Source organism: Camelus ferus, chromosome 11, assembly GCF_009834535.1.
Source record: "Camelus ferus isolate YT-003-E chromosome 11, BCGSAC_Cfer_1.0, whole genome shotgun sequence".
NCBI classification, from domain to species: Eukaryota; Metazoa; Chordata; class Mammalia; order Artiodactyla; family Camelidae; genus Camelus; species Camelus ferus.
The window spans coordinates 28,704,571-28,717,191 of NC_045706.1; the positions used below are offsets into that span (position 1 = coordinate 28,704,571).

At 49.1% G+C, this 12,621-nt stretch overlaps 1 protein-coding gene across 1 annotated transcript in view; it reads left to right on the forward strand.

The window, feature by feature from the left end:
• TLL2 (tolloid like 2) overlaps positions 1–12,621 on the forward strand; it is a 118,880-nt gene that overhangs the window by 95,489 nt on the left and 10,770 nt on the right. The window contains 6 exon segments of the mRNA XM_032491193.1: positions 252–397; positions 896–1,091; positions 8,654–8,779; positions 9,503–9,663; positions 10,278–10,458; positions 11,808–11,933. Coding sequence (XP_032347084.1) covers positions 252–397; positions 896–1,091; positions 8,654–8,779; positions 9,503–9,663; positions 10,278–10,458; positions 11,808–11,933 — 936 coding nt within the window.

The following is a 12,621-nucleotide window of genomic DNA, read 5'->3' on the forward strand; positions in this document are numbered from 1 at the left end:
TAGCTCGAAAAGTCTCCCAGGTGACTGGATGCACAGCAGAGGCAGAGAACCACTGCTCTACATGATTATTTTCTTTATATGAGAAAAATTCAGAGTTGCAAACAAACGAAATTATGCCCCTCTGGGCAAGTCTTGGTTGGATGGAAGTGAAAATGTTGGCAAGTGGAGCCACCTAGTGGTGATAAGTGGGCACCCAACTTCCTTAGTAAGCTTTGACCTGGACTCCCTTCCTCCGGGCTCTTTTTCTAAAGCTACCTGTGGGGGAGACGTTAACAAAGACGCGGGTCAGATTCAATCTCCTAACTACCCCGATGACTACAGACCTTCCAAGGAATGTGTTTGGAGAATTACGGTTCCCGAGGGGTTTCACGTGGGGCTGACCTTCCAAGCTTTCGAGGTGAGTACAATTTAAGATTTTCTTCCCAAGGAGGCAGTAAATACCAACTTTTGCTAGACACTCTGCTCTTTAAAGATGGGTTCCCTTTTTTTTTTTTTTTTTTTTGATCGATAACAGGAAACAACAGGAAACTAAGAGGACACTTCAAGCCCATGGTGCATTTTGCCGGAACATCTAGTATCAGAACCTCTTGCAGGCTTTCAAATCGCACCCGCCTCCTTTCTGAAGGCTGCTGGAGAGGGTGGGGGAATAACCGAAGTGAAAGTCTAGGGTGGGATCCCAGGATGTTTTGTTGACTTGCTCTTTCCTGCTTATCATCACTTAGTCTCTTTGCAGCTTGATTCACCCTTGACTTGCACAATTAGGAGGCAGCTTGGAAAAGCCCAAGACACACTTGGGTCGTTTTGCCTCTAGGTTTTTGAGAGTGATAGTTGGGTTCCTTTCATAAATCAAAAACCTTAAGGTGAAGCCGCTGTCTTCCACTGTTTCTCTGTTTAGATCGAAAGGCACGACAGCTGTGCATACGACTATTTGGAAATCCGCGACGGCCCCACGGAAGAGAGCGCCCTGATTGGGCACTTTTGCGGCTATGAGAAGCCGGAGGATGTGAAGTCCAGCTCCAACAGAATGTGGATGAAGTTTGTGTCCGATGCCTCTATCAATAAAGCGGGCTTTGCAGCCAATTTTTTCAAGGGTATGAATCAGCAGTTGTTTCCATTTTAGTCACAGGAAGAGGTATTAACCCCCTGGCTTTAAGAATCACAAAACTCTTACGGAACCTTCACACCAAACAAGGTTCCCTGCAGTGGGGAGGCAGCGAGCTGTTTCAGAGCTGTGCGTAGATTCCCCAGCAGAGTTCCCGGCTGACTCAGGAACAGGCTTAGCCTGGGCTTCTTTCTATGTGGCAGAAAGTTGTGGTGCTGCACTTGGAAAAGAGGTTTGTAAGTTTACAAGGGCAACTTAATGAACCTACTGAAACTAGCTTTGATAACTATGTACGTGTGTAGTCACCACCATTAACTGAGCACTAACTGTGTGCCAGGGACTGTGCAAGGTTTACATGGTGTCATTTAATTCCCAAACTAACCCTTTGAGTTGGGTTAGGATCACATTTGATCAGGGTTGAGAAAGGCTGCTCAGGGTCACTCAGGTAGTTAAGTGGCAGATCAAAGAAGCCAAACACAGTCTACTCCTGAGCTCAGACTCTAGAACATTGCCTTGCATTCCCCGTTGTGGGCCAGAGAGGCAGCCCAAGTCTTCAGCTCCTGAAGGATCAGCTCCGAGTCTACAGGCCTTTCTCAAGTGCACGGGGCTGGGGAGGAGGCTGAGAGAGTGTGGTGTTTACAGAACAAACCTCCCAGCTGCCTTAGGGACCTACTGCTCTCAGGAGTTTCCATAAAACCGGACCCAGAATGGTGTGGGAAGACCGGTGTTCCTGGCCCCAGCAGAGTGGGCTTCCTAAGACTCCATTGAATGAGCAGGTCTTCCTTTTCTGCTGGCCCTGGAATTCCTCAGACCACATCCTGAGAGGATATATTGGATATTCCCCAACGCATTGTGACTGGGCGCCCACCAGCGCATCAGCAGCCAGAGTGGAGATATCCAGTCTGCAGCTGGGGTCCCCTGTCCAGTGGCTGCTTTCCCTTTTTCCCTCCTCTCCTGGGGCTCCTAGCTGTGCTAACTCAGAAACCCTGGTCTCTTCCTCACTCCCAGCCTCCCCATATGCCTCCTCTGTAGCCCCTTCTCCAAGGTTCTAGGTGAGCAGATAGTGTCAGAAGAACCCACTTCAAGCCGTGTGACCCTGAGCAGGCAGCCCTTTGTCCTTATGGAAGCCTCAGTTTTCCTCTCTGTGAAACAGAGAGAAGGAAATCTACCTGTTTTACCCAACCAGCTCTGAAGCCCCAATGAAATGATGGCTGTGGAGACACTTCATAAGCTGAAAAGTGCCACACAAGTATATGGGACTGTCAGTTTTTTCTGCTTGGAGGCATCTGGGGACAAGCAAACCCAAACAGAAACAGAACAAGAATCATAATGCTCTTGAATGATTGGAGACAAAATTTAATTCTTTCACAAGCAAAAACAAACAAACAACAACAAAAGCAAGTGTATTTCAAATGCAGATCAGCTCATGGTTCTAGTGTGGCAGTCCTAATTGAGCTGTCTGGAAATTCACAGCCCCCATCCCACCCTGGCCCAGCCTGCACGTGCTGGGGGTCTCCCAGCCTGGAAAGACCCTGTCTGATTTAGGAGCAGCCACACTGGCTGGGTGGCCTTGGGCAAGTTATAAAACCTCTCTGAGCCCCATTCCCTCCTCCTGTAGAAATGGCACTACCATGTATCACAGAGTTATTGTCAGGAGGAAAACTAATAGCATTTAGTGAATACACATGGTATCATGTTTAGTCCCAATAATTGTCTTTGCTAGAGAAGGAGCCTTGGAAGTGGTTATTTTTCTCTCTGGAAGAAATGATGCGACAATTCCTTCTTGCTGTCACCACGTATCAGTTTCTTATCACTGCTGTAACAGATGACCACAAATGTGGTGGCTTCAAACAACACAAATGTATCATCTTACAGTTCTCCAGGTCGGATTTCCCTGCCTTTCCAGCTTCTAGGGGAGGCCCCTGCACTTCTTTGGCTGGTGGTGCCCTCCCATCTTCAGGCCAGCAAGGTCAGCCGAGCCCTTCCCAGGCTGCATCTCAGACCTCTGTTCCCATCTTCACGGCTCCTTTTTTGACCCTGACTCTCCTCCTCCCTCTTTCAGTTGTAAGGACCCTTGTGGTTACAGTGAGCCCACCCAGATAATCCGGGATAATCTCCCATTTCAAGAACCTGAATCTATCACATCTGCAAAGTCCTTTTTTGCCACGTCAGGTTAAGGTAATGGATTTACCGGTTGGTTCCAGGATTATGATGTAAATGACTTTGGGAGACCTTATATTACTTACCATGTCACAAATAATCGTGAGATTTTATTCTAGTTCTGTTTATTCTAATTCTCCTGTCCTTCTCCTCCCCGACTTCCACCCCTAGGTCTGTAAATTAGGTGTTGGGGCTTCTTTCCAGTAAGGTAACTGGTAACAAGTTGGCCCACCCATACCTCATGCCTGGTTCTGCTCATGATCAGCATTACAGTTTTTAGAGCACCAGCTAAATCTGGAGATTAGGGTTGCCAGATTGAACAAATTAAAAAATAAAACGTTTTCCCAGTTAAATTCAAAGTTAGTATAAATATGTCCCAAATATTGCATACCATTCTAAGAAATAATTGGTTGTTCACCTGAAATTCAACTTTAACTGAGGCTTCTGCTTTTTTGGTGGCAACCCTGCTGGAGATGCCAGTCAGTGCAATGGAGAAAGATGTTTCTCTGTGGGATGCTAAGCTGGTTCGTAAGGGACTGAGTCGAGAGCCTTGTCCTGCTCTGAGTAACTGATAACCAGCTCTGTTTGCTGCTTAGAAGATGCCATCTTCTCCTGCCTCCACATTTAACATTATTCAGTCATCAGAAGGGCTGTGCTAGGGGCTGGAGACAGAGGAAAACATGGTCATTGTCCTCAAGAGCTCAAAGTGACAAAGAAGACCTGTGAGCCAATGGGCAATGGTATTGTGTGAAGTGAGGACCTCAGAGGGTACCCAGCCTAGATACTTCAAGGACGTTTCAATGTGCAAACCTCTTTTTAGGTGCCTGTAGAGGTGTTAATTGTGGCCCATCCACATTAACTTTGTGCACAGGCCCAGCTTGATGTCTTTTTTATGCCAAGAAGGACAGCAGAGAAACACATTTAGACAAGAAGAAACATACAGCATTGACCTTGACCCTGGATCTTAAAAGAGGAACCAGGTCTGGTGGAAACCTCGTTGGGACATATTAAAGGAGAAGGAAAAGACGTCAGCTGAGTGTGCCCGAAGCGGCATTTGTGACCTCACTGTGTCTTCAGAACAAGCCCTTGCTTGGTGTTATTATCACCCTGACTTTAAAGGTGAGGAAACTGAAGTTCTGAGGTGGAAGAGCTGGAACTAGACCCCAGAGGCATAGGACCTGGCAGCTCATTCTCTCTCCTCTAGAGAGACCTGAAAGCTGCGGGAAGTAAGGTGAAGGGATGTGAACTTTCCATTAGCGTTGTGATTTGATTCTGACACCCGTCCCCTTTCTGCCTTCTCCATGCCTTGGGAGCATAGAAAAAGGGCCCTGGATTTACATCTAAAGTTTGAGTTCTAGTCCTGCCCGCATTTCTTACCAGCTACCTGCTCTCAGGCAGGTCAGTTTTCCTTTCTGACACTTGATGCTACCAGCTTTGTTCTCCATCTATTTCCAGAGCCAGACCCACAGTGGCCTCAGTAAACACTTACGGGCCAACGGATGAATGAAGAAGGCTCAGATTCCTCATTTGTGGACTGGACTTCTTGCTCCCTGCTCTGCCTACCTTTCAGGGTTCCCAGGAGGATGAATGAGACCAGAGACCATAGTGTCTAAAAGAAATAGGAGACAAGTCATAAATGCAAGCCATATAAGTAATTTAAACTTTCTAGCAGCCAACTTACCAAATTAAAAAAAAAAGAGAGAGAGAGAGAGAAAGGCAGAAAGAGGCAAAATTAGTTTTAATACTATATTTTATTTAATTCAACATATCAAAATACTATCATTTTAATATGTAATCAATATACATACAATTAATGAGAGATTTTATGGGGTTTTTCTTCACTCCAAGTCTTGGAAATCCAGTGTGTTTTACACTCACTGCACACCTGCATTTAGACAAGCTACTTTACAAGTGTTCAGTAGTCACGTGGGGTCTGGCCCAGGTCAGCACCCGTCTACAAGCTGGACACAGCCAGTTCCTTTGCCAGCCTTTTTCCAGCAAGGCCGTCAGTAGGATGTCCTGTGAGCACACAGCGGCCAGTGCATGTGTCAGGACTTCTCCAGTGAAAGAAACTGGAAGAGTAACTACAAAGGCCACACAGAAGAGGTGGACCAGCCAAAGAAACCCTTGCCTTGGTGCCAGCTGGCTGGAGTCTCTGCCCAGGGCCCAGCTGGCACATGGCACTGACCAGGGTGCCAGTTGGCCTCCTCATCACTCTCCTGTGCCAGATGGAAGTCCCTCTCGGAGCCTGCTGGCTGGGCAGCAAGCAGAGCACCTCGCGTCTCTGCTTCCTTTGGGAGGTAGCAAGTGCATTTGAGGGTTGGCAGGGCCACGTCGGTCCCTCGCTCCCCACATAAAGGATGTAAGGATTTACCACCTTGATCCCCACATTCCATGGTCCCAAAGCTGATGGCCCTTCATGGGGTGTTTGATGTGGGGGACTGGCTTCCCTCAAGGTACTTGAGAAGCTTAGGGATGTGCCCTGCCTTCCCTTTCCTTACCTGTCTTTGAAACAACTTGGGGGATCTTACCTGGGCCATGTCATTATCTATCCTCAGAACGGTGCCTTCTTTCAATGAAGAAGGCATAGAAGCCAGAGTCCTGCTATGCGAAGCTGACCTCTGTTCGGCTTCTTCTCCCACCCCAGTGCTCTCCCAGACTTTTCTGGGAGGCTTGGCCTTGGCCACTGTAGCCCAGAGCAAGCATGAGCCCATGGCTTGAAGCAGATGTTCCTTCACCACCATGCAGGTGCTGCAGAGGGCACCCTGTCTCCCCGAGCTGGAGCAGGGTTGGAAATAGCCAAACATCACTCTGCTCTTTCTGGACAGAGCTCAGGTATAGATGTATACCTTTCACCCACCTTCCTGGGCCAAACACTCTCCCCTTCTAGTCTCTGGAGGAACTACTTTGCTTTTAGCAAATCCAATCCACTAACCTCTCTTCCTCCACGAGGCTACGCTGGTGCCAGAAGACTCATCAGTGGTCCTCCCCTTCATGTTTGACGTGTGTGTCCCACCCACAGCCCTAGCGTCTTCAAGCATCCATCTCCTCTGCCACCCACCTTGGCCCTTTGGTTAGCTTGTTCTAGGCTCATGGGCTCTTCCCTCGGTTCCTTTCTGCCCTCCTCCTCTGCCCACCTGCCAGTTGCCGGTTTCTTGACTCTGCCGTGCTGCCTTCCTGCCCATCTAGTCTTCCTTCATTGGTCCATCCTTGATGCCTTTTCCTTCTTTCTGTTCCCACCTCGTCTCTCTCCCTCCTCAGGCCTGCACTCCTCTACCCGTACCTGATTCAGGGATGCAGGTAACCTGGTCTTTCACTACCCGCATCACAGTGTCTCTCCACCCACTGGAATTTCAAAAGCAACCCTGCTCTTGTCCATAGGGACACCTACTGTGCACAGAGCAGCTGTACGCCACGTACCTCACAGGCATCATTTTCAATCACCATAACCCTAAAAGCAGCTGTTTCTCTCATTTTGAACCAGGAGGAAGGCTCAGAAAGGTCAAATTGCTCAGTTTATTAAAGGAAGACCCACTGAGTCAGTTCAACCCAGGTCTGTCTGGCTCACTCTAAAGACTGGACTCTTTCTATTTCTTATTACTGTCGATTCTCTGCCTTTTATACTTTCTAGCAAATGTCAAAGTGCCTTGCCTACTGTAAAGTAATAAATAATTGCAGGATTGTTACTACTTTAGCAAACTTAATACTTACATTTATTTTAGCCTGTGGGTAGTGTCAACCTCTTGCCAAGAGCATGTCTTCTAAACCCAGTCTCCCTTACTGACCAACTTATTTAAGCTTTTGTTGAGCCCAAGAACACATCATTCTTAGAGTCACCTAAGTTTCTCTCCACTATGTGCAATAATGGGATATTTACAAACTATCCTTTCCCCAGTGACGAGCAACCAGATTGACGAGTACTGTGTGCATCGTAGTCCAGGGGGACTGGAAGGGAATGGTTTATTTGAGTTGGAAAAAGGATACAATGATGGTTGAAAGGTTTGCATTTTCTGCAAGACCAGAGGATTGGACGTGGCAAGGAGTCAGAGCTTTTAACAATTCAAATTTCAAAGGACAAGAAATATATTTGAAAACAATGAACGTCCTGTCTCTAGGTGTTTTCCAGCAGGGTCTGGAAAGCCATCTACCAGAAATGTCATTAAAGGATTCTTGCTGAGGTGGCAGGACTGGGGATCTTTCTAAGTCTTTACCAACTCGAAAATGTCCTGATTTCTTTTCTTTTATGTGTAATGCAAGGTCTTTAAGATTTTGTGAACTCTGGACTTGTTCTGTGCCTGCCTTCCATGGTGTTATGAACCAGTACATTCACTGGCTCGCCAATCCTTCTTCCTAGATTGGACTTTTCTTTTCTTTTCTTTTCTTTTCTTTTCTTTTCTTTTCTTTTCTTTTCTTTTCTTTTCTTTTCCTCTCTCTCTCTCTTTTTTTTTTTTTTTTTTTTGATGATGTCTCCATGTTTAGTGCAGTCCCTAACAGAGGCTGCAGCTCTGTTAGGTCACAACTTGTGTGCTCTTTTTAGGGATAAATGTACCATATCTTGGTATCAGAAAATAATGACTTTTTCCTTGTACTTCTGATACTCTTCCTGGGAGAACCCAATGCCTGGGTTTTTCTTTCTTCAGTGTGCATGGGCTGACATGTCTGGAGAGATTCTCCAGTGATTCTCCAGTTCTTCCTCTGGACAACGTCCTGCTTGCTATTTAATTGCCCCAAACACATCTCTGGACACTGTCGATGCCGAATCCCACCCAGCTCCCCGGCTAACTCAGCCTCGCTATAGCCTCTTCCTGCAGTGTCTCTGGGAAGCGCTGGCTCACCTAAGAGCCCGGTGTTTTCTGTAAACTTGATGATCTTCCTGTGCATATCTCTTCAGATTTGTGATTACAATGCTGAGTCACAGATTCTGGCTCCATCCCTAGGAAATACTTACACATTTTCATCTAGAAATGTGTCCCTTTCTCCTTACTCTTTGCTTACTGTCCTGAGAAGTTCCACATTTTTGGAGGGAGGGATTCTCAATTTTATGGCATTAAAATTGATTAAGCCTTTGGTATGGAAACTTTGAGATTTCCTAAGGTCACAAACAAATACTGAACCGTTCCAGGAATGAGGTGATCCAGGCCTGGTCCCTGCTCAGAGAAGCCCCGCTTCTGGCTAGTGAGTTACCCTTGCATGTTGTCAAGAACTCACCCCTTGCTGTGGCTGTTCCTGGTTTCTCAGACGTGGACAGGTGGTCCTTGGAAGGTGGTCACCAGGAGTCTTTCTTGTTTTTAGAAGAGACTTGCTGGGAATCCCGGGATGTGGAACGTGACAGGGAACAGACTGGGCAGCTTTGTGATGATTTAAAAATCCGGTCACCTTCCTCCCCAACAGAGGTGGACGAGTGTTCCTGGCCAGATCATGGCGGGTGTGAGCAGCGCTGCGTCAACACGCTAGGCAGCTACAAGTGCGTGTGTGATCCTGGCTACGAGCTGGCCGCTGACAAGAAGGCGTGTGAAGGTTGGTGTTGGACCTGCCAAGCGGGAATGAGAGGGAGTGGGGGACAAGTCTTAGGAGACGTGGGGCAGACAGAGATGGGGCAGCTGTGCAGGCACAATGGACAGTCGTGGTGGGCGATTCACCTACTTCCTGGAGGGAAAGGCAACTCAATAAAGTCACACACATGAGATGACTTTATGCAACTCCACCCTCGCAACTGTGCAAGTGGGGCCGTGGTTCATTCTCTTCTGTGACCATGTGAAACTCACATGATTGCTAAGGTAGAAAATAAAAGCAAAGAATAACTATGAGCACTTTGGTGTGCCTCAACCAATTGTGCAATTCATTCCTTCCATTTCTACCTGGCTGGTGCTGTTCTTGCCCACCTGCGTGACTCTCCTTGTTTATGGAAGCCAGGGACATTGCATAGCTTGCTGCAAACATTTCCAATTTTCCTTGGCCCAAGCCATGTGATGTCCCCAATTATGCCACTGGGTGAGAAGTAAGCACAAATACATTGTCTTTTTTTTTTTTTTAAAGCAGTAAAGGCTTGTCCTCAACTCCAACCCTCCAAATCCTCAGTTGAAACAGACTAGAAGAAAGGATGCTGAATTAATCAGTTCAGATGGTCTAGGTATTTTTAAAATTATTATTAGAGAACAGCAGGGCTTACTGCTGCTTGGGGGAAATCGCAGTCACTTGGAACTAAAACCAAATGAATCTTGCTTCTGTTTCCCCGTGCAGTGGCCTGTGGCGGCTTCATTACCAAGCTGAATGGGACCATCACCAGCCCTGGGTGGCCGAAGGAGTATCCTACAAACAAAAACTGTGTCTGGCAGGTGGTGGCCCCGGCTCAGTACCGGATTTCCCTTCAGTTTGAAGTGTTTGAACTGGAAGGCAACGATGTATGTTCCTGTGCTCTAACTGAGTAGGGGTCATGTTGGGATGTGGCTCAGGGCCCCGCGGGCAGTGAGGTGGCCTCCCGGGGTCATGGAGCCGTAGCTGGGCAGAATCTGGGGAGGGTCTGGTGCTGCAGTTTCAGCTGCTCCCCCTCTGCAGACGGAATGCTTTATCCTCTTGTCACTGACGCATCCAAGGAGAATCAGGACCAGAGAGGAGGGAGCAGGTCTTGGGGGTGGGAGGTGGTCAGGACAGGTACGTCCCCTGGGGTAGGAACCTGGGGCTTAGTGTCCAGCGGAGGGGGTGAGATGCAGCTGGGGACCAGGACGGTATAAATAGCCCGTTCCTTCCTTTGGACAGTGGTTATGGAATGACCCAAGTCAGCCAGCCGAGACCGGGCAGAGCCCTACAGCCAGGGTGCTGATCGGGCGTGCCCCCTGTCTGCGCCTTGGGCGGGAGGCATCCCAGTAAGAGTGGAGAGGACCCTCCCGCTGGACCTGGCTGAGCTCGTCTGCCCATCTGGCAGGGTGCAGCTCTCAGGAGGGGGTCCTGCAGTATTCCAGGGTCTGGGGTGGGGACGTGGGGGCACAGGGCGGCTCCCCACGGCGCTCCCTCGCAGGTGTGTAAGTACGACTTCGTGGAGGTGCGCAGCGGCCTGCCCCCCGACGCCAGGCTGCACGGCAAGTTCTGCGGCTCCGAGACGCCCGAGGTCATCACCTCGCAGAGCAGCAACATGCGTGTGGAGTTCAAGTCCGACAGCACTGTCTCCAAACGCGGCTTCAGGGCCCAATTCTTCTCAGGTGCGCGGGTTTGGGGGGTGAGGCCACAGGCTGAGGGCAGCACGGCTTTGCAGGTGCCCAGCCTCGGGGCACCTGCCCACCCCTCTCTGCCCGCTGCTCCAGCCCTCACAGTATCTCTGCCTTGGTTCTGGGATTGTATAGAGTGGTGGCTCCACCATCACAGGGCCACCACAGCAAACTGCCACAAACTGGGTGGTTTAAAACAACAGCTCTGGAGGCCAGAGGTGTGAAACCAAGGTGTGGGCAGGGTTGTGCTCCCCCTAGCCACTTGGGCAGAGGCTTCCTGGCCTCTTCCTAGCCTGTGGTTCCAGTGCTGAAGTGTTGGGTGGCCTTCATCTCTCACAGGTTCTTAGTTGTCCTCATGAAATAAGAGGGCAAAACTAAAATGCCAAGTGTTCAGCAGGGAGACACCGCTGGCCCCTGAAGAGATCCCTGTGCGGGGAGGTGGGGATGGAGGTGGGTCCTCGGTTATTCCAGGAGGAAGCTGGCTTAGGACAGCGCTGCATACTGTGCCGGCTTGAGCTACAAGGACCATAATAATACAGCGGCCACTTGAGTCCATCTGTAGATAAATAAAAACTAACGCTTACTCAAGGCTGGACGCTGTTCTAAGTGCCTTCCCTGTACTGATTTGTTTCCTCCTCTCAACAAGCCTATGCGGTAAGGATACCATTACTGACTCCACTTTACAGGTGAGGCAACTGAGGCAGAGACATCAAGGACTACCAAGGTCACAACAGCTGAAAGCAGAGGAGCCAGGCTGGCACTGGGCCTTCTGGGCCACAGCTCGCAGGCTTACCTGCTCCATGGGCAGGAGGTGGTGTGGGGTTGCAGAATATGAATCTGGGTCACACAAGCCACTTGGGCACTGAGTCACCTTGGGCACCTTAGCATTCACAGCCTCAGTTTCCCTACCTGTAAAATGGGGGCATAGATACCTCCCTCCTAACACTGTTTGAGAATTAACTTCAATAATATAGAGAGTATAATATAGAAAGTGCCTGGGGCAGTGCCCATTGTATAGTAAATACTCAGTACATGGGTATTATTATTATTAATTTATTATTAATAGCCTATCCATTAAGGAGCTCCTTGGTTTTGGCGGGGAGCAGGGATGGAGAACATATATACACATCAAAGTGCTTTAGGAGCATGGGAAATTCAGTATATACCAGGGCCAGATAATATCCAAGAGATGCCGCCCCACCCTTGCCCACCTAAGTGGATGATCAGAGTTCCGGCAATCTGGGAGGTTCCCTGGAGGAGACTGCTTTTGAGCGGGGTTCTGAGCTGTGAGGGACGTTCCCAAGCTGGTGGTTCCTCTTAGGAGAGTCCGTTGATCTCCCCAGACAAGGACGAGTGTGCCCAGGACAATGGCGGATGCCAGCATGAGTGTGTCAACACCTTCGGGAGCTACCTGTGCCGGTGCAGAAACGGCTACCGGCTCCACGACAACGGGCTCGACTGCAAAGAGGGTGAGGCTGGACGGCGGGCCACCTCAGCTGCCCGCATGTGCGCATGCATGAAAGCCAGAGCCAGGGACGCTCCCTCCTGTCTGCGGAGCCCTGAGCGAGAAGGCTCCACATCTGCCTTCCCTCCTCCCACCTGCCTGCTAAAGAGTGGTTCCCCAGGGCAGGCATTCCTTCCAGAGGCACACAGCGGCCCTCGAGTGCTCTTCTGGAGTTATTACTGCAATAACTCCAGAATCGGACCCTCTAGGTTTAAATCTTGACTCTGCTACTTAATAGCTGTGTGACCTTGGGCGACTTACTTCACCTCTCTGAGCCTCAGTTTCCTCGTCTGTTTAAAAGGGGCTAAACATACCTCCTTCTTGAAGTTTTTGTGAGGGTTAAATGAGAAAATGCTTAGAAAGTATTTCAGACAGGCTGACACCTATTAAGCACTTGAAATGTCAATAAATATCAGTCATCTATGTCATAATCCCTACTGAGGCAAATGCAGGTCCAAGAGTAAAATAGAATTTGGGGAAGACTTTGCTCCCTGCTCCCTTCACTACTGGGAATCCTTCAGGGCCAGATGGTTTTTCCTGCCCAGTTATTCTGTTCTTACCCTGCCCTGCAAAGAGAGTTTGGGCATCTCCATAAACACACAGGCCTCTAGGCATTGGTCCCACCACAGAGCCCTGCACGGATGCCAGGGTGA